This window comes from Schistocerca piceifrons, chromosome 8 (genome assembly GCF_021461385.2).
Source record: "Schistocerca piceifrons isolate TAMUIC-IGC-003096 chromosome 8, iqSchPice1.1, whole genome shotgun sequence".
Taxonomy (NCBI): Eukaryota; Metazoa; Arthropoda; class Insecta; order Orthoptera; family Acrididae; genus Schistocerca; species Schistocerca piceifrons.
In genome coordinates, this window is record NC_060145.1 from 61,438,467 (window position 1) to 61,458,859 (window position 20,393).

The window sequence follows — 20,393 nt, forward strand, 5'->3', positions numbered from 1 at the left end:
TTCCAGAAGAAGACTCATGGCTTGCCAGATTTGGACATTCACAGAGCGTGAGAATACTCGTGGTTGAGAGCTCCAATCTCAGGCAGATGATACGGTGCTTCAGTGATATGCCTGCTAAGGAGGGGAAGAAATCCAGTGTGCACTATATGTGTACACTGGAGGATTCATTCCGGATGTGGAACAAGTGCTTCCAGATACCATGATGGGCACAGGATCCAGCCAATTGTAGGTGGTGGCTTATGTCTGTATAAACAATTTATAAATCTTAGAATCAGAATATTCTCTCTAGTTATAGGCAGCTAGCTGAAGTGGTAAAAACTGCCAGTCTTGCTTGCGCAATGAACACAGAGCACATCATCTGTAGCATTGTCAACAGGACTGATGACACAGCAATGATTTGTGCAGTTGAAACGGAGGAACAGCTGGAAAGCACTCCTATATGCTGAAAATGCAAATAAGCATCAAATACAAAATAATTTTTTCATAGCTCGACGTAGAACTCTGTAGTTTATGTTTGAAACCAAACAGGAGACCAACTGTGGATCTTCAGTAAAGAACCAGGTGGAGGGTCGGAATTGGAGGCGTAGACAGCTCTGTGACCGTATAGGCTGCAGATTCCTCAACTTGCACGTTAGGGTGGTGGGTTTTTGGGTTCCACTTAATAGGTCAAGTGTGCACTACACACAAGAGGGGGTACATGGATAATGGGGGCTGTGTAATGGACTGCATAGTTTTTAGGTTTTAGGGTATCAGAAAAGTACAGGATTAGCTTCAGTCTCAAAAGTTGCAGAGCTCAGTCTCAAAGGTTGCAGATAGAACTCAGGAAGAGGGTAGATATAGCAACAATCAGTATTATCCATCTCAGTTGAGACCAACTGTGAATGTTTGGAATGTGTTCTAATTTTAGCTGTAGTATTGCATTATGGCATGTTGTATAACATATAAAAGTCATTTATTTATTTCCTTGGATGATTGTTTAGAACGTAAACCACTAGGAACAAATGTGTGAAATTCAATAAAGTAAAGTTGTCACGCACTTCTTGAAATCAGTGTTGCACTTGTAAATTGCCACAGATATTTAGGGAAAGAACCTGAAAGCTGCCTAAAATCAGGGATGTGTTCAGCTGAAATTTTTAGATGGAAACTAACTGTGTTCAGAAAGGATAGATTAAATATCGTTGGTGGCGGCATTTTCTTTGCTGTTGTTGAAAATAGTTCATCTTGTAGGGAATTTGAAATAGATAGTACCTATGAACTACTATGGGTAGATGTTACACTTCACAACTAGAGTAAACTAGTTTGTTCAACCAACCTCCCAACCCAGGAGATACAGTTGCTGAATAGTTCGAAGAAAACTAGTGTGTCATTTCAAATAGGTACCCATTCGTATAATTGTAGTTGGTGGTTACTTCGATTTAACCTCAATATGTTGGTTAAAATACACGTTCAAAGCCATTGGTGGATATAGAACATTGTGAGAAATTTTACTAAATGCTTTCTCCAAAAATTATTTATGAGCCCACTTGAAGTGAAAATGGTTGCAAAAACATACTTGACCTCTTAGCAACATGTACTCATGAGTAAATATGGAGCATCATGACGGATACAGTGATTAGTGACCACAAGGTTGTTGTAGCGAGACTTAATACCACAACATCCATACCCGCTAAAAGTAAACACAAAGTATATCTATTTAAAAAAGAAGATAAAAATTCAAGACTCCATCCTAAGAGAGTGTCTCCCTCTTTTCCCAACTAACCATAGAAGTGTGTACCAGACGTGGCTTAAATTCAGAAAATAGTACATGAGGCACTTGAGATATGTATACCAGATAAATTAATTGTAGGTGGTACTGATCCCCTATGGTGCACAACAGGTCAGACCACTGTTGCAGAGGCAATTAAAAAAGCATACCAAAGTTAAAAGAACTCAGTCTCAGAGATTGGCCATGTTTTACTCAAGCTCGAAACTGAGCGTGGACCTCAATGTGAAATGATTTTAATAGCATCTACAATGAAACCCTGTCTCGAAATTTGGCAGAAAATCAAGAGATTCTGGTCGTATGTAAAGTACACCAGTGGCAAGACATGATCAATACAGGGTATCACAAATTGATTGTGTATTGCTAGGTTTCCAGAAGACTTTTAACACCGTTCGTCACAAGATACTTGTAATGAAAATGTACCTGTGGAGTATCACTTCAGTTGAGCATCTAGATTTCCTGTCAGATGTCACTGTATGTAATAATCAACAAAAAATCAAATTCCATGCCCTTTGGTGTTCCTAATGTTTATAACCAGTTGAAGGGATAATCTGAGCAGTCCTCTTACATTGTTTGCAAATGGTACTGTCATATACTGCCTACCAAAGTAATCAGATGATCAAAACCAATTGCAAAATTATCCATATGGTGTGAAAAGCGCCAGTTGATTCTAAATAATTAAGTGTGTGGTCATCCACATGAGTATGAAAAGAAATCTGCTAAATTTCAATTGCATAATTACAAAAATCTAAAGGCTGTGAATTCAATTGAGGGATTACAATTAGAAATAACTTAAAATTGGAATGACTGCAAGACAATGTTATGGGGGGGAAGCAAACCGAAGACTGCGTTTTACTGTCAGAACACTTAGAAGATGCGACAGGTCTGCTAAAGAAACTGCATATGCTAGCCTTGTTCATTCCTTGCTAGAGTATTTCTGTGTGGTATGGGATCTGTAACAGATGGGACTGGTAGGAGAAAAAGTCCAATAAAGGGCAGCTCGTCCTTTCTTCTCACAAGGTAGGGTGGAGTGCGCCGTGCACATCATACATGAATTGGGTGGCAGTCATTAAAAAAAAAAAAAGGTATTAGTCACTGTGGTGAGATTTTTCATAAAATTTCAATCACCAGCTTTCTCCTCTAATGTAAAAATATTTCGTCAGCAACCTATATAGGAAGAAATGATTATCATAATAAAATAAGAGAAGTCAGAGCTCATACAGAAATAGTATAGTATTCATTTTTCCACGCACTCTTAGTGTGTGGAGCAGTAGAGAAATATGCTACGGTGGTTTGTAGAACCTTCTGCCAGGCACTGAAGTATAAATTCCTGAGTATTTAAATATTGACAAAATTATTTAATTGGATAAATATAAAAAAAAATCTACTCACTAAGCGGCGGCAGAACACATACATAAGACGATTGTAACTGGCAAGCTCCTCCTTCAGGCATAAGGGTTGAAGGGGAAGGGAAAAGGACTGAAGAGTCTAGGAAAGGGGGCAGATTTTTTAAGTATGTTGATTTCATTAAATTCTGTCACAAATGATTGCAAATCAAGATTATCATGGCAATAATCACAGTTTTCTCTCCATCTTGGTTGCACATTGTGTGAATTTTGTTTGTGTATAGACCCACTAACCATAGAACTTTGCTTTCTTTTTCCCCATTCTTTATGTGCCTATGTCCCTTTCTTAGTTTCATTCTCCAATTTCTCCAGCATTTCTATTTGTTCTAAGTGTTCCAGTGACGACACTTTTCCCCCTTCTCTCCCCAAAAGTATTTCTTCTACTTGGAATGGTTATGTGCTAGGTAATACTTCAATAAGATGCCATTCTGCAAAATAACAAACCTCCCTTTTTTGGATGGTGAAATTTTGAATTTAAGAATTGAAAATTTTGGTCTGGTGTTGCACAATGCAAACTAAGATGACTTTTAAATTTGCTATTAATAATAATAATAATAATTCCCGTGGAGGCCCGGGAAAAGAATAGGACTCAGGTATGTTCTGCCACTCGTAAAAGGCGACGAAAAGAACAAACCACTAATAGGGCTAACCCCCGTTTTAGTGTGATTAGTTGGTTCAGGACAGAACTAAAGAAGCCTCGGACAAGTGCCGTCATGGTCGGGGACGACGCTTGAACCCTATGCCCACCCACAATGGTAACGACACTGCTAGCTAACTGGAAAATGATTCAAATCCAAATAGAGGTGTTTTGCAGGATATGCTTCCTGCAGCCACCCTACAAGGAAAACAAAGACAGAGGATGAGATGGTCAGATGAAGTTAGACACCTCATGTTCTGTTATTACCAAGCAACAAACCTAGGAACCAACACAACTGGATACAGATCACAAGTATACACAACATTTATTACCAGATACCCAGAATTAAAATTTTTAACAGAACAATGACTAGCTGATCAGATCTGTGTAATAATCAAAAATAACAGGATACCCCAGTCAGAATTAGAAAACATCAAACAACAAGTACAACAAATACTGGAACAAAATAATGTGCAATCAGAAGAAGAAGAAGAAGAAGAAAATACAGTAAAGGACTCAAACATCCCAGAGCAAACAAACAAAGAACAACACGCATCAATTAAACAGTCAGAGGAAAACGAAATCTTAAGACAGCCACCAGAACAAGCACAAATAGAACACGAAGTGACACGCATGTTAGATATAGAAGAAAAATTTCTGCTGACATATATGGAATACAAAGACACAGACATTAGACCATTCTTGCATAGACCGCCAAATAACCCACAAGTCGAAGCAACAATAAAAACTATCAACACAATCATACACAACAAAATAAATGAAAACACAACTATGGAAGAGTTACAACTACTGGTTTATATAGGAGCACTCACTACACTAAATATACACACTAGGCAGAGATCAGAACCAACCAACACACAGAAGAAACCCACAAAACCAGCATGGCAACACAGGCTACAGATCAGAATAGAAAAACTAAGAAAAGACATCGGACAGCTAACACAATTTATAAGAAATGAAATGTCAGAAAAAAACGAAAAAGGTTAGGTAAAATCTCACAACAAGAAGCGATAGAGCAGTTAGATGAAAAGAAGCAGAAATTACAAGCATTGGCCAAACGACTTAGAAGATACAAAAAAAGTGAACATAGAAGGAAACAAAACCAAACATTCAACACAAACCAAAAGAAATTTTACCAGACAATAGATAACAAACACATTAAAATAGACAATCCACCAAACATAACAGACATGGAACACTTCTGGAGCAACATATGGTCAAACCCGGTACAACAAAACGGGCATGCATGGTGGATACAAGCAGAAACAGCTACATACAAGGTGATACCACAAATGCCTGAAGTGATAATTTTGCAACATGAAGTCACCCATGCAATTAATTCTACTCACAATTGGAAAGCCCCTGGAAAAGATAAAATAGCAAATTTCTGGCTAAAGAAATTCACCTCAACACATTCACATCTAACTAAATTATTTAACATATGAATATAATAGAGGGAAACATTCCACATGGGAAAAATATATTTAAAAACAAAGATGATGTGACTTACCATATGAAAGCACTGGCGGGTCGATAGAAACACAAACAAACACATACATACACACAAAATTCTAGCTTTCGCAACCAATAGTTGCTTCATCAGGAAAGAGGGAAAATAGCAAATTTCTGGCTAAAGAAATTCACCTCAACACATTCACATCTAACTAAGTTATTTAACATACGAATATAATAGAGGGAAACATTCCACGTGGGAAAAATATATTTAAAAACAAAGATGATGTGACTTACCATATGAAAGCGCTGGCGGGTCGATAGAAACACAAACAAACACATACATACACACAAAATTCTAGCTTTCGCAACCAATGGTTGCTTCATCAGGAAAGAGGGAAGGAGAGGGAAAGACGAAAGGATGTGGGTTTTAAGGGAGAGGGTAAGGAGTCATTCCAATCCTGGGAGCGGAAAGACTTACCTTAGGGGGAAAAAAAGGACACACACACACACACACACACACACACACACACACACACACATACATATCCGTCCGCACATACACAGACACAAGCAGACATTTGTAAAGGCAAAGAGTTTGGGCAGAGATGTCAGTCGAGGCGGAAGTACAGAGGCAAAGATGTTGTTGAAAGACAGGTGAGGTTTGAGCAGTGGCAACTTGAAATTAGCGGAGGTTGAGGCCTGGCGGATAACGAGAAGAGAGGATATACTGAAGCGCGAGTTCCCATCTCTGGAGTTCTGACACGTTGGTGTTAGTGGGGAGTATCCAGATAACCCGGACGGTGTAACACTGTGCCAAGATGTGCTGGCCATGCACCAAGGCATGTTTAGCCACAGGGTGATCCTCATTACCAACAAACACTGTCTGCCTGTGTCCATTCATGCGAATGGACAGTTTGTTGCTGGTCATTCCCACATAGAAAGCTTCACAGTGTAGGCAGGTCAGTTGGTAAATCACGTGAGTGCTTTCACACGTGGCTCTGCCTTTGATCGTGTACACCTTCTGAGTTACAGGACTAGAGTAGGTGGTGGTGGGAGGGTGCATGGGACAGGTTTTACACCGGGGGCGGTTACAAGGGTAGGAGCCAGAGAGTAAGGAAGGTGGTTTGGGGATTTCATAGGGATGAACTAACAGGTTACGAAGGTTAGGTGGACGGCGGAAAGACACTCTTGGTGGAGTGGGGAGGATTTCATGAAGGATGGATCTCATTTCAGGGCAGGATTTGAGGAAGTCGTATCCGTGCTGGAGAGCCACATTCAGAGTTTGATCCAGTCCCAGAAAGTATTCTGTCACAAGTGGGGCACTTTTGTGGTTCTTCTGTGGGAGGTTCTGGGTTTGAGGGGATGAGGAAGTGGCTCTGGTTATTTGCTTCTGTACCAGGTCGGGAGGGTAGTTGCGGGATGTGAAAGCTGTTTTCAGGTTGTTGGTGTAATGGTTCAGGGATTCTGTACTGGAGCAGACTCATTTGCCACAAAGACCTAGGCTGTAGGGAAGGGACCGTTTGATGTGGAATGGGTGGCAGCTGTCATAATGGAGGTACTGTTGCTTGTTGGTGGGTTTGATGTGGACGGACGTGTGAAGCTGGCCATTGGACAGATGGAGGTCAATGTCAAGGAAAGTGGCATGGGGTTTGGAGGAGGACCAGGTGAATCTGATGGCACCAAAGGAGTTGAGGTTGGAGAGGAAATTCTGGAGTTCTTCTTCACTGTGAGTCCAGATCATGAAGATGTCATCAATAAATCTGTACCAAACTTTGGGTTGGCAGGCCTGAGTAACCAAGAAGGCTTCCTCTAGGCGACCCATGAATAGGTTGGCGTACGAGAAGGCCATCCTGGTACCCATGGCTGTTCCCTTTAATTGTTGGTATGTCTGGCCTTCAAAAGTGAAGAAGTTGTGGGTCAGGATGAAGCTGGCTAAGGTAATGAGGAAAGAGGTTTTAGGTAGGGTGGCAGGTGATCGGCGTGAAAGGAAGTGCTCCATCGCAGCGAGGCCCTGGACGTGCGGAATATTTGTGTATAAGGAAGTGGCATCAATGGTCACAAGGATGGTGGGGGTAACAGATTGGGTAAGGATTCCAGGCGTTCGAGAATGTGGTTGGTGTCTTTGGTGAAGGATGGGAGACTGCATGTAATGGATTGAAGGTGTTGATCTACGTAGGCAGAGATACATTCTGTGGGGGCTTGGTAACCAGCTACAATGGGGTGGCCGGGATGATTGGGTTTGTGAATTTTAGGAGGAAGGTAGAAGGTAGGGGTGCGGGGTGTCGGTGGGGTCAGGAGGTTGATGGAGTGAGGTGAAAGGTTTTGTAGGGGGCCTAAGGTTCTGAGGATTCCTTGAAGCTCCGCCTGGACATCAGGAATGGGATTACCTCGGCAAACTTTGTATGTGGTGTTGTCTGAAAGCTGACGCAGTCCCTCAGCCACATACTCCCGACGATCAAGTACCATGGTCGTGGAACCCTTGTCCGCCGGAAGAATGACGATGGATTGGTCAGCCTTCAGATCACGGATAGCTTGGGCTTCAGCAGTGGTGATGTTGGGAGTAGGGTTAAGGTTTTTTAAGAAAGATTGAGAAGCAAGGCTGGAAGTCAGAAATTCCTGGAAGGTTTGGAGAGGGTGATTTTGAGGAAGAGGAGGTGGGTCCCGCTGTGACAGAGGATGGAACTGTTCCAGGCAGGGTTCAGTTTGGATAGTGTCTTGGGGAGTTGGATCATTAGGAGTAGGATTAGGATCATTTTTCTTCGTGGCAAAGTGATATTTCCAGCAGAGAGTAAGAGTGTATACTTCCCACTAACACCAACCTGTCAGAACTCCGGAGATGGGAACTTGCCCTTCAGTATATCCTCTCTTCTCGTTATCTGCCAGGCCTCAACCTCCGCTAATTTCAAGTTGCCACCGCTCAAACCTCACCTGTCTTTCAACATCATCTTTGTCTCTGTACTTCCGCCTCGACTGACATCTCTGCCCAAACTCTTTGCCTTTACAAATGTCTGCTTGTGTCTGTGTATGTGCGGATGGATATGTGTGTGTGTGCGCGAGTGTATACCTGTCCTTTTTTTCCCCCTAAGGTAAGTCTTTCCGCTCCCGGGATTGGAATGACTCCTTACCCTCTCCCTTAAAACCCACATCCTTTCGTCTTTCCCTCTCCTTCCCTCTTTCCCGACAAAGCAACCATTGGTTGCGAAAGCTAGAATTTTGTGTGTATGTATGTGTTTGTTTGTGTTTCTATCGACCTGCCAGCGCTTTCGTATGGTAAGTCACATCATCTTTGTTTTTAAATAAATTATTTAACAGTTACATTGCAGACCCATACACATTCCCTGATACACTTTCACATGGAATATCTTATCTGAGACCTAAAGATCAAGCAGACACAGCAAACCCAGCTAAATATCGCCCCATATCATGCCTACCAATAATATACAAAATATTAACTACAGTCATTACACAGAAATTAATGACACATACAACACAGAACAAAATTATAAATGAAGAACAAAAAGGCTGTTGCAAAGGAGCACGAGGATGTAAAGAGCAACTGATAATAGATGCAGAGGTGACATATCAAGCTAAAACTAAATAAAGGTCGCTACACTATGCATACATTGATTACCAAAAAGCTTTTGATAGTGTACCCCACTCATGGTTACTACAAATATTGGAAATATACAAAGTAGATCCTAAATTGATACAGTTCCTAAACATAGTAATGAAAAATTGGAAAACCACATTTAATATCCAAACAAATTCAAATAATATCACATCACAGCCAATACAGATTAAGCGTGGAATATACCAAGGAGACTCATTAAGTCCTTTCTGGTTCTGCCTTGCTCTGAACCCACTATCCAACATGCTAAATACACTCCTGGAAATTGAAATAAGAACACCGTGAATTCATTGTCCCAGGAAGGGGAAACTTTATTGACACATTCCTGGGGTCAGATACATCACATGATCACACTGACAGAACCACAGGCACATAGACACAGGCAACAGAGCATGCACAATGTCGGCACTAGTACAGTGTATATCCACCTTTCGCAGCAATGCAGGCTGCTATTCTCCCATGGAGACGATCGTAGAGATGCTGGATGTAGTCCTGTGGAACGGCTTGCCATGCCATTTCCACCTGGCACCTCAGTTGGACCAGCGTTCGTGCTGGACGTGCAGACCGCGTGAGACGACGCTTCATCCAGTCCCAATCATGCTCAATGGGGGACAGATCCGGAGATCTTGCTGGCCAGGGTAGTTGACTTACACCTTCTAGAGCACGTCGGGTGGCACGGGATACATGCGGACGTGCATTGTCCTGTTGGAACAGCAAGTTCCCTTGCCAGTCTAGGAATGGTAGAACGATGGGTTTGATGACGGTTTGGATGTACCGTGCACTATTCAGTGTCCCCTCGACGATCACCAGTGGTGTACGGCCAGTGTAGGAGATTGCTCCCCACACCATGATGCCGGGTGTTGGCCCTGTGTGCCTCGGTCGTATGCAGTCCTGATTGTGGCGCTCACCTGCACGGCGCCAAACACGCATACGACCATCATTGGCACCAAGGCAGAAGCGACTCTCGTCGCTGAAGACGACACGTCTCCATTCGTCCCTCCATTCACGCCTGTCGCGACACCACTGGAGGCGGGCTGCACGATGTTGGGGCGTGAGCGGAAGACGGCCTAACGGTGTGCGAGACCGTAGCCCAGCTTCATGGAGACGGTTGCGAATGGTCCTCGCCGATACCCCAGGAGCAACAGTGTCCCTAATTTGCTGGGAAGTGGCGGTGCGGTCCCCTACGACACTGCGTAGGATCCTACGGTCTTGGCGTGCATCCGTGCGTCGCTGCGGTCCGGTCCCAGGTCGACGGGCACGTGCACCTTCCGCCGACCACTGGCGACAACATCGATGTACTGTGGAGACCTGACGCCCCACGTGTTGAGCAATTCGGCGGTACGTCCACCCGGCCTCCCGCATGCCCACTATACGCCCTCGCTCAAAGTCCGTCAACTGCACATACGGTTCACGTCCACGCTGTCGCGACATGCTACCAGTGTTAAAGACTGCGATGGAGCTCCGTATGCCACGGCAAACTGGCTCACACTGATGGCGGCGGTGCACAAATGCTGCGCAGCTAGCGCCATTCGACGGCCAACACCGCGGTTCCTGGTGTGTCCGCTGTGCCGTGCGTATGATCATTGCTTGTACAGCCCTCTCGCAGTGTCCGGAGCAAGTATGGTGGGTCTGACACACCGGTGTCAATGTGTTCTTTTTTCCATTTCCAGGAGTGTAATACAAATTATGGATACAATATTACTGGAACGTGCCCACACAAAATCACACATCTGCTATACATGGATGATCTAAATCTACTGGCAGCAACCAATCAACAACTCAACCAATTACTAAAGATAACAGAAGTATTCAGCAATGATATAAATATGGCTTTTGGAACAGACAAATGTAAGAAAAATAGCATAGTCAAGGGAAAACACACTAAACAAGATGATTACATATTGGATAACCACAGCAACTGCATAGAAGCGATGGAAAAAACAGATGCCTATAAATATCTAGGATACAGACAAAAAAAATGGGAATAGATGATACAAATATTAAAGAAGAGCTAAAAGAAAAATATAGACAAAGACTAACAAAAATACTGAAAACAGAATTGACAGCAAGCTATAAATACTTATGCTATACCAATATTGACCTACTCATTTGGAGTAGTGAAATGGAGTAACACAGACCTAGAAGCACTCAATACACTTACACGATCACAATGCCACAAATATAGAATACATTACATAATTCAGCAACAGAAAGATTCACATTAAGCAGAATGGAAGGAGGAAGGGGATTCATCGACATAAAAAACCTACATTATGGACAGGTAGACAATTTAAGAAAATTCTTTATAGAACGAGCAGAAACTAGCAAAATACACAAAGCAATCACTCATATAAATACATTGGCTACACCACTGCAATTTCATAACCACTTCTACAACCATTTAGATCACATAACATCAACAGATACGAAGAAAGTAAATTGGAAAAAGAAAACACTACATGGCAAGCACCCGTATCATCTAACACAGCCACACATCAATCAAGACACATCCAACACATAGCTAAGAAAAGGCAATATATACAATGAGACGGAAGGATTCATGATTGCAATACAGGATCAAACAATAAACACCAGATATTACAGCAAGCATATTATTAAAGATCCCAATACCACAACAGATAAATGCAGACTTTGCAAACAACAAATAGAAAGAATAGATCACATCGCAAGCGGATGTACAACACTAGCAAATACAGAATACCCCAGAAGACATGGCAATGTAGCAAAAATAATACATCAACAGCTTGCCTTACAACATAAACTTATAAAACAACATGTTCCCACATACAAGTATGCACCACAAAATGTACTGGAGAATGATGAATACAAATTATACTGGAACAGAACCGTTATAACAGATAAAACAACACCACATAACAAACCTGACATCATACTCACCAATAAAAAGAAGAAATTAACACAACTAATCGAAATATCCATACCAATACAAAAAATATACAAAAGAAAACAGGAGAAAAAATTGAAAAATACATCCAACTGGCTGAGGAAGTCAAGGACATGTGGCATCAGGATAAAGTTGACATTATACCAATTATACTATCAACTACAGGAGTCATACCACACAATATCCTCCAGTACATCAATGCAATACAACTACATCCAAACTTATATATACAACTACAGAAATTTGTAATTATTGACACTTGTTCAATTACCCGAAAGTTCCTAAATGCAATGTAACATATACCGTACAGTTAAAAGGAAGTCACGCTTGATCAAGGTCCGCGTCACCTTCCATTTTTAACCAGACATAACGTCTGAGACAAGAAAGAAATAATAATAATAATATCTGTGTAATATTCCCCACTGTTCAGCTGAGCATCACCTTCCATATGATTGATGATGAATCTAATTTTACTTATCATTACATTTCAGGAAGTCTCTCTTTCACTGGTTTTAAAAATAACACTGGGTATTCCTCCCCTTCTGGTTTAAAAGTAAGAAATGAAACACATTTACTTGTTTTAAATTAAAGTTCCTTAGTGACTGTGCTCACATCATTGTTTATTCATTCTTGCTGTGCCCGATAATATTGTGAGTGTGAGGAAACTTTAATGTAATGTTGTTTTGATGTAATATAGTCTGTGTAATCTTTTCTGTTTCTTGTGTTGTTATGTTAAGCATTAACTGTTTAATGCTGCCAGAGCTAATTGTATTGTCTTTAATTTTCTACACGTTTCAATCATAATAAAAACTGTTCACTCATTTCTTGTAATTTTGTATCTCCATTGTCTGCCTTCTGGTTCAATACATTCAGTTCTTCCCAAGTAATTTTTGCATCTTTTCCTGCTTGGGAAATGTCACATACCATTTCTTCTTGGGATTTGGTGAACTCTGTTAAAAAAGTGGATCTTCCATGCCGTAAAATACCATTTCTTAGACTTAACTGTAATCCCTCTTAAAAGTTATACCATGGGTTTATTTAGTTGATACCAACTAAAATAATTATAATTAATCACATCGACATTTCAGTTGTACTGCTATAATACAGTCTTTTTGTTTCATGTTTCTTTTGGTAGATTTGTTGTTGTACGGATTATTTAAACTTTATTCTCTTATTTTATTGTACCTTCCAACATCACCACTTTCAAATAAGTATTTGCTTCCAGCTTTATTCATTGTCTCTTTATTAAGTTTAAAAATTAATTTACTGTAAGTAGATTACATTTTCTTCCTTGAATGGTTGGATCCTTTTCAGTCCAGCTCTGCCATACCCTAATTGTTACATACATGTTAGGTGGCAGTGACAGAGTAACTTGCTAAAGGTGACACATTTCCTCTGGTAAGAACTGTCACTGTGTCATTAAGTGCAAAATACAGTGGGAGAACAATAATTGGTTAAAGTGACCATGTGCCAAATATGGTAAATTTTTTTGGGGTCACCTTGAGCAACCCAGATAGCAAAAGACAGCTTCTGCAGTTGGTTTCTCCAATGTAGCCATTGTTTAAGTCTGTCAGCAGGCCAGAAAGAGCCATGGGATTGGATGCCATGTATCTGCTCGTGATGCCATTGCACATTTGTCTCTGCGAGAGGGAAAGTCAAAACATTCACATATGAAAGTAGAACAGTGGCTGCAGGTTGAGAGATTATTTAAACTTTTGATCAAAATCCATGGAAAGGGAATGTAGGTGAACTCACATGGGCCTAGATTTCATTGACTGTGCACCTGCTTAGAGGCTGGCCGAATGAAATATTTTTCAGAAAGTTCCAGATGTATACAGTGGTGTGTCCACCTTACTGACCAAATCTAGACCTGAACAATACCACTCTCTTCTGGGCTCCAAATTGAAATGGTCTATTCACGGGCACATTGATTGGTTCAGAAATCTTTCTTAGACTCAAGGTCTGATCGTGGCCTTGTTCTTGGTGTTAGGCAATTTGATAGGTGTTGCGTTGTACGTATAAATAAAATGTGTAAAAAATTTTCTTTTCAGGTTTATACAGGTTGGCCGCTCATTTTTCACACAGCCAGAAGAACCTATTCCGCTAGGAAATGGAATGCATATGTGGCTGGGATTTTATCAGAGTGTAATTCTCGGTTGGAAACCATTTCTGAATGTTGACGGTATGTATTTACTGATGTAACTCAGTTTTTAGCTCTGTACTTCTGGCATGTTGTAAGACAGTAACTAAGTAATTGGTGTGAAACCAAGAACTCATTTTGGTGATGTACAGACAGTTGTGAAACACAGACTAGAATTTCTCTCTCTCTCTCTCTCTCTCTCTCTCTCTCTCTCTCTCTTTCATGTACACAAGTTAGAGTTCCATATCTAAACTTTGTTCCCATTTTCTACATTTCAGTTTGTCATAGTGATAATACTGTTGTACGAGAAAAGCGCTTGCACACAAGATTCAGTTCCTTTGCAGCTTTAAATGTTTACATCACTCTACAATAAGAGAAATTGTCATGAACTTACATCATCACTCACCATTGAGCAGAATCTGTGGGTGACACACAGTATAGCTGATGAAAATGTGTCCTGGCATTGGCTGAAGTTAGAAATCACTGTGATATCAACCCCTGAAAGCAGCAGTGCCTTACATAACTTAATGTCCAGTTGAAGATCACTGGCCATGTCTCAGGGGCAGAGTGGGGAGAGCCCTACATTTGCAGAGCCTGTTCTCATAAGTTTTGGAGTGTCTCCCTACATGTGTGTGTTGAGCTGCATTCTGCCACATCTGCAGCAGTGTGAACATCTGAGGCAGTTGGTATTTTATTTCCTCAGCACTGTTTGGTTCCCAGTAAGGGGAAGACGAAGACAGTATGGTGCTTGTTGTGAATGGTTATAGACACAGTGACATCACCAAAGAATGGTGCAGCGAAGTATTAGTCCAACTGGATGCACTGTTGGTAAACTAGAAGAAAAAAATCCATTAGCAAGTTTTCTTTCTTTTTTGTGTTTGCCTGTTGATGATTCAGTGCTTCTGCTTTTCTGCGAGTGGTGTCCTTTTCCTTTATCCAACAATATTATGAAAAGTATAGTTGCTACTCACCACATAGTGACAGTTAGCAAGTCGGCTTTCAGCCAAAAAGGCCTTCAGTGGAATTACACACATTCATTCTCTCTCTCTCTCTCTCTCTCTCTCTCTCTCTCTCTCTCTCGTGTGTGTGTGTGTGTGTTTGTGTGTGTGTATGTGTGTTTTGGCAGAGAGCTTACTAACTCATAGTCTTATGGTTGTGCCTCTCTGCGACTTGCCATCTCTGCTATATGGTGAGTAGCAACTGTCCTTTTCATATTATCATCATTCCATCCTCTATACTCCTATGTTTATACCAGATATTTACCAAATGGCTTTCAGGTGTCAATCAAGAAAAATGTTTTGTGGATAGTGCCTGAAACAGAAGCTTAATTGATGTAGGTCAATGAACCAGTGATTGTTATCTGTAAGTCGCCTATTCACGGAAAGTTATGTATGTGAAAAAGTATTTTGTGTCTGCCACATTAGCTGTGGAATCTTACTGCTCTGGTATCCATTTTGAACTGTGTCAAATTTGCGATAATGTGTTTACTCGACTAGCCTACTGCCATTTGGTAAGCTGCAGGTATATGTAGGACAGGTGCTGCCTCTAGGTGGAGGTGGTGCCATATTGCATCTGCTATCAGTATGTTTACTCTTTTGGACTTTCTGAGACCTGGGGGATTGTAGATATGATCATGCCTACTACTGTTTAAAACTAGCTGAAAGAGATGGAGCCACAGAGAGGAGAAATGCAGTAGAAGTTGATGTACTGCGTGAACATTCATTTTGATGATTTATCTGAATGGATTTAAAAAAAAAAAAAATGACAAAATGCTTTAAAGTACATGACTCTAGCAGTCAGTCAGTCATTGTGTGTGTGTGTGTGTGTGTGTGTGTGTGTGTGTGTGTGTGTGTGTTTGTGTTTGTTTGGGGGGGGGGGGTGTCAATGCCACTTGGATTTAGTATACTTACTCAGGAAATGAAAAGTAAGAAATGTCAGTCTCTGAAATGAAATGAACCCACTTACATATGCAATTGTGGGCCCTTTCACTGAGCCATTTGCCTATTGGAAAATTATGGATAACAGGATTGTTGTGGTAAATAAATACTAAAGTCTGGTATCACCTGTTAATAGTACAATCGGAATCTCTTACGGGCTCCGGCTGTTTGTTGCTCTCTCTCTCTCTCTCTCTATCTGTAGGTAGAGGCCCAAAACAGTGATATCGAAAATTTTATGTGGTCAAGTTCTTTCGCTTCGTCACATCGTGGCACAGATCCTATCACCAGCACAGATGAAGGAGTTGCCTGTATAACGCAATCAGCACATTGACTCTGGTTGAGATCTGCTAAGTCGCCTTTAATGGAGTGAAAAGATGACACACTCCTAGGATGCTCAGCAGAAGTGATTTTGGAATGGTGAGAAATTGACTGTGTAGGAAGTGAAAAAGGGTGCAAGCACTCGAGGATTCCATGTAAGAATAGCTAATTTGTCAGTTATTTAACCTTATCTGTGGAGTTGTCTTACAGTGACTGTAAATCTGTGTGATTCAGTGAGTACACTTTATTACTCTGTATGTTAGTCCTTTCCGGCAACTCTCGGTTCCTGCATTCTGCCTTTTTCTTTCAGAGGAGGTGGCTCTGCTTACAACTCACTTCATCAGTGCTGCTTTATGTACTGTATTTGAAATCGTAGCTGTCTTTACAATTCAGAATCATGTCTTCTAAAAGGAAACATGTTACGCTAGACCTCAAGAAGAAACTTGAGATTTTAGATAAGTTAAATCGAGGTTCTTCGCAAAAAAACATTGCTGCTGAGTTCACTGTTGGACGAGCAACTGTTTATGACACCAAAAAGAAAGATGATGATATTCGACAGTACTCAAGACAAATGGATAGCAAGTTAGGAAAATGGAAGGTTATGCAAAAGAGTGAGAATTTAGAACTGTACGTTACTGTTTATAGATGGTTCATACAACGTAGTAAAGGAATTACAGTCAGTGGCCCGATTATAAAGGAAAAAGCAGCTGCATTTAACAACCAACTTGGCAGTAGTAACCTGTTTGCAGCAAGCAAAAGTTGGCTCTCAAACTGGAAAAAATGACATGGTATTCGACAGCTGACAGTCACCGGGGAAAGTCGGCTAACGATAAGGATGCTGATGAGTTTGTAAGCAAGATATGGAAGATAATAGAGGAAAAAGATTTAACTGCTGATGAAACAGGTCTCTGTTACAAGATGCTTCCTTCCAAAATATTAGCTGCCAAGAATGAGAAGGAAGCTCATGGTTACAACCAACAGAAACAGCGTATAACATTTATGGCATGTTGTAATGCAAATGGGAGTCATAAACTACCACTTATGGTGATTGCAAAATCCGAACTGGGGTATCGGTCCCAGGTATATTAGGCATTAAATATTGGTACTTTGTTAATAATATTCTATCGTGTTATAAAAATGACCGTTTGTGCCAAAATAGTCCCATTTATTTGATGTATCTTACAATTGCTGCTGTATTTTGGATTTGATTTTATCAGGGAAGCAAAAACAATATCGGTCAAGCTCACTGCTGTCTGCACCGAAAACAGAGTTTATTGTGCGGTATTGTTCCCTGTGTCTCTAGTAAAGCCAACCAATGCCCTTTAACAGTTCAAGGAGATGCTTTACCAATGCTTTTCAAGACACGATTTCTTCAGGCCTGGTAGATGCAAATGTTTTGTATCTTTTTAATCTCCAGTGCCTCACATTTGAAGATCAAATGTGATGTGGATTCCTCCCCCCACACAACACATACTGCATTTGGGGTCTTCTATTATCCCCATTGTATGTAGGAGTTTTTTGAAGTTCCCATGACCTGTCAATAGTCCAACCATGAGTTTTATTTCTCTCCTATTCAAGGCCATGATAGACTGACATCTCTTGGAACAAGGCTCCAGCATCAATAGTTTTTGCTTTTGGACTGTAGCTCAATATTCTACGTGCTGCCTCCTTGTCCAGTCTTGTAGTTTTATTACCATTGTTGTTGTTGTGGTCTTCAGTCCTGAGACTGGTTTGATGCAGCTCTCCATGCTACTCTATCCTGTGCAAGCTTCTTCATCTCCCAGTACCTACTGCAACCTACATTCTTCTGAATCTGCTTAGTGTATTGATCTCTTGGTCTCCCCTTACGATTTTTACCCTCCACGCTGCCCTCCAATGCTAAATTTGTGATCCCTTGATGCCTCAAAACATGTCCTACCAACCGATCTCTTCTTCTAGTCAAGTTGTGCCACAAACTTCTCTTCTCCCCAATCCTATTCAATACCTCCTCATTAGTTACGTGATTTACCCACCTTATCTTCAGCATTCTTCTGTAGCACCACATTTCGAAAGCTTCTATTCTCTTCTTGTCCAAACTATTTATTGTCCATGTTTCACTTCCATACATGGCTACACTCCACACAAATACTTTCAGAAACGACTTCCTGACACTTAAATCAATACTGGATGTTAACAAATTTCTCTTCTTCAGAAACGCTTTCCTTGCCATTGCCAGCCTACATTTTATATCCTCTCTACTTCGACCATCATCAGTTATTTTGCTCCCCAAATAGCAAAATTCCTTACCTACTTTAAGTGTCTCATTTCCTAATCTAATCCCCTCAGCATCACCCGATTTAATTTGACTACATTACATTATCCTCATTTTGCTTTTGTTGATGTTCATCTTATATCCTCCTTTCAAGACACTGTCCATTCCGTTCAACTGTTCTTCCACGTCCTTTGCTGTCTCTGACAGAATTACAATGTCATCGGCGAACCTCAGAGTTTTTATTTCTTCTCCATGGATTTTAATACCTACTCCAAATTTTTCTTTTGTTCCCTTCACTGCTTGCTCAATATACAGATTGAATAACATCGGGGAGAGGCTACAACCCTGTCTCACTCCTTTCCCAACCACTGCTTCCCTTTCATGCCCCTCGACTCTTATAACTGCCATCTGGTTTCTGTACAAATTGTAAATAGCCTTTCGCTCCCTGTATTTTACCCCTGCCACCTTCAGAATTTGAAAGAGAGTATTCCAGTTAACGTTGTCAAAAGCTTTCTCTAAGTCTACAAATGCTAGAAACGTAGGTTTGCCTTTTCTTAATCTTTCTTCTAAGATAAGTCGTAAGGTTAGTATTGCCTTACGTGTTCCAACATTTCTACGGAATCCAAACTGATCTTCCCCGAGGTCCGCTTCTACCAGTTTTTCCATTCGTCTGTAAAGAATTCGCGTTAGTATTTTGCAGCTGTGACTTATTAAACTGATAGTTCGGTAATTTTCACATCTGTCAACACCTGCTTTCTTTGGGATTAGAATTATTATATTCTTATTGAAGTATGTGGGTATTTCGCCTGTCTCATACATCTTGCTCACCAGATGGTAGAGTTTTGTCATGACTGGCTCTCCCAAGGCCATCAGTAGTTCTAATGGAATGTTGTCTACTCCCGGGGCCTTGTTTCGACTCAGGTCTTTCAGTGCTCTGTCAAACTCTTCACGCAGTATCGTATCTCCCATTTCATCTTCATCTACATCCTCTTCCATTTCCATAATATTGTCCTCAAGTACATCGCCCTTGTATAGACCCTCTATATACTCCTTCCACCTTTCTACCTTCCCTTCTTCGCTTAGAACTGGGTTGCCATCTGAGCCCTTGATATTCATACAAGTGGTTCTCTTCTCTCCAAAGGTCTCTCTAATTTTCCTGTAGGCAGTATCTATCTTACCCCTCGTGAGACAAGCCTCTACATCCTTACATTTGTCCTCTAGCCATCCCTGCTTAGCCATTTTGCACTTCCTGTCAATCTCATTTTTGAGACGTTTGTATTCCTTTTTGCCTGCTTCATTTACTGCATTTTTATATTTTCTCCTTTCATCAATTAAATTCAATATTTCTTCTGTTACCCAAGGATTTCTATTAGCCCTCGTCTTTTTACCTACTTGATCCTCTGCTGCCTTCACTACTTCATCCCTCAGAGCTACCCATTCTTCTTCTACTGTATTTCTTTCCCCCATTCCTGTCAATTGTTCCCTTATGCACTCCCTGAAACTCTGTACAACCTCTGGTTCTTTTAGTTTATCCAGGTCCCATCTCCTTAAATTCCTGCCTTTTTGCAGTTTCTTCAGTTTCAATTTGCAGTTCATAACCAATAGATTGTGGTCAGAATTCACATCTGCCCCTGGAAATGTCTTACAATTTAAAACCTGGTTCCTAAATCTCTGTCTTACCATTATGTAATCTATCTGATACCTTTTAGTATCTCCAGGATTCTTCCAGGTATACAACCTTCTTTCATGGTTCTTGAACCAAGTGTTAGCTATGATTAAGTTGTGCTCTGTGCAAAATTCTACAAGGCGGCTTCCTCTTTCATTTCTTCCCCCCGATCCATATTCACCTACTATGTTTCCTTCTCTCCCTTTTCCTACTGACGAATTCCAGTCACCCATGACTATTAAATTT

General features: G+C 40.9%; 1 protein-coding gene across 1 annotated transcript in view; it reads left to right on the forward strand.

Moving 5' to 3' along the window:
• LOC124711135 (protein argonaute-2) overlaps positions 1-20,393 on the forward strand; it is a 266,005-nt gene that overhangs the window by 137,190 nt on the left and 108,422 nt on the right. The window contains exon 9 of the mRNA XM_047241028.1: positions 13,887-14,017. Within this exon, the coding sequence (XP_047096984.1) occupies positions 13,887-14,017 (131 nt within the window). The remainder of the gene's footprint in view (positions 1-13,886; positions 14,018-20,393) is intronic.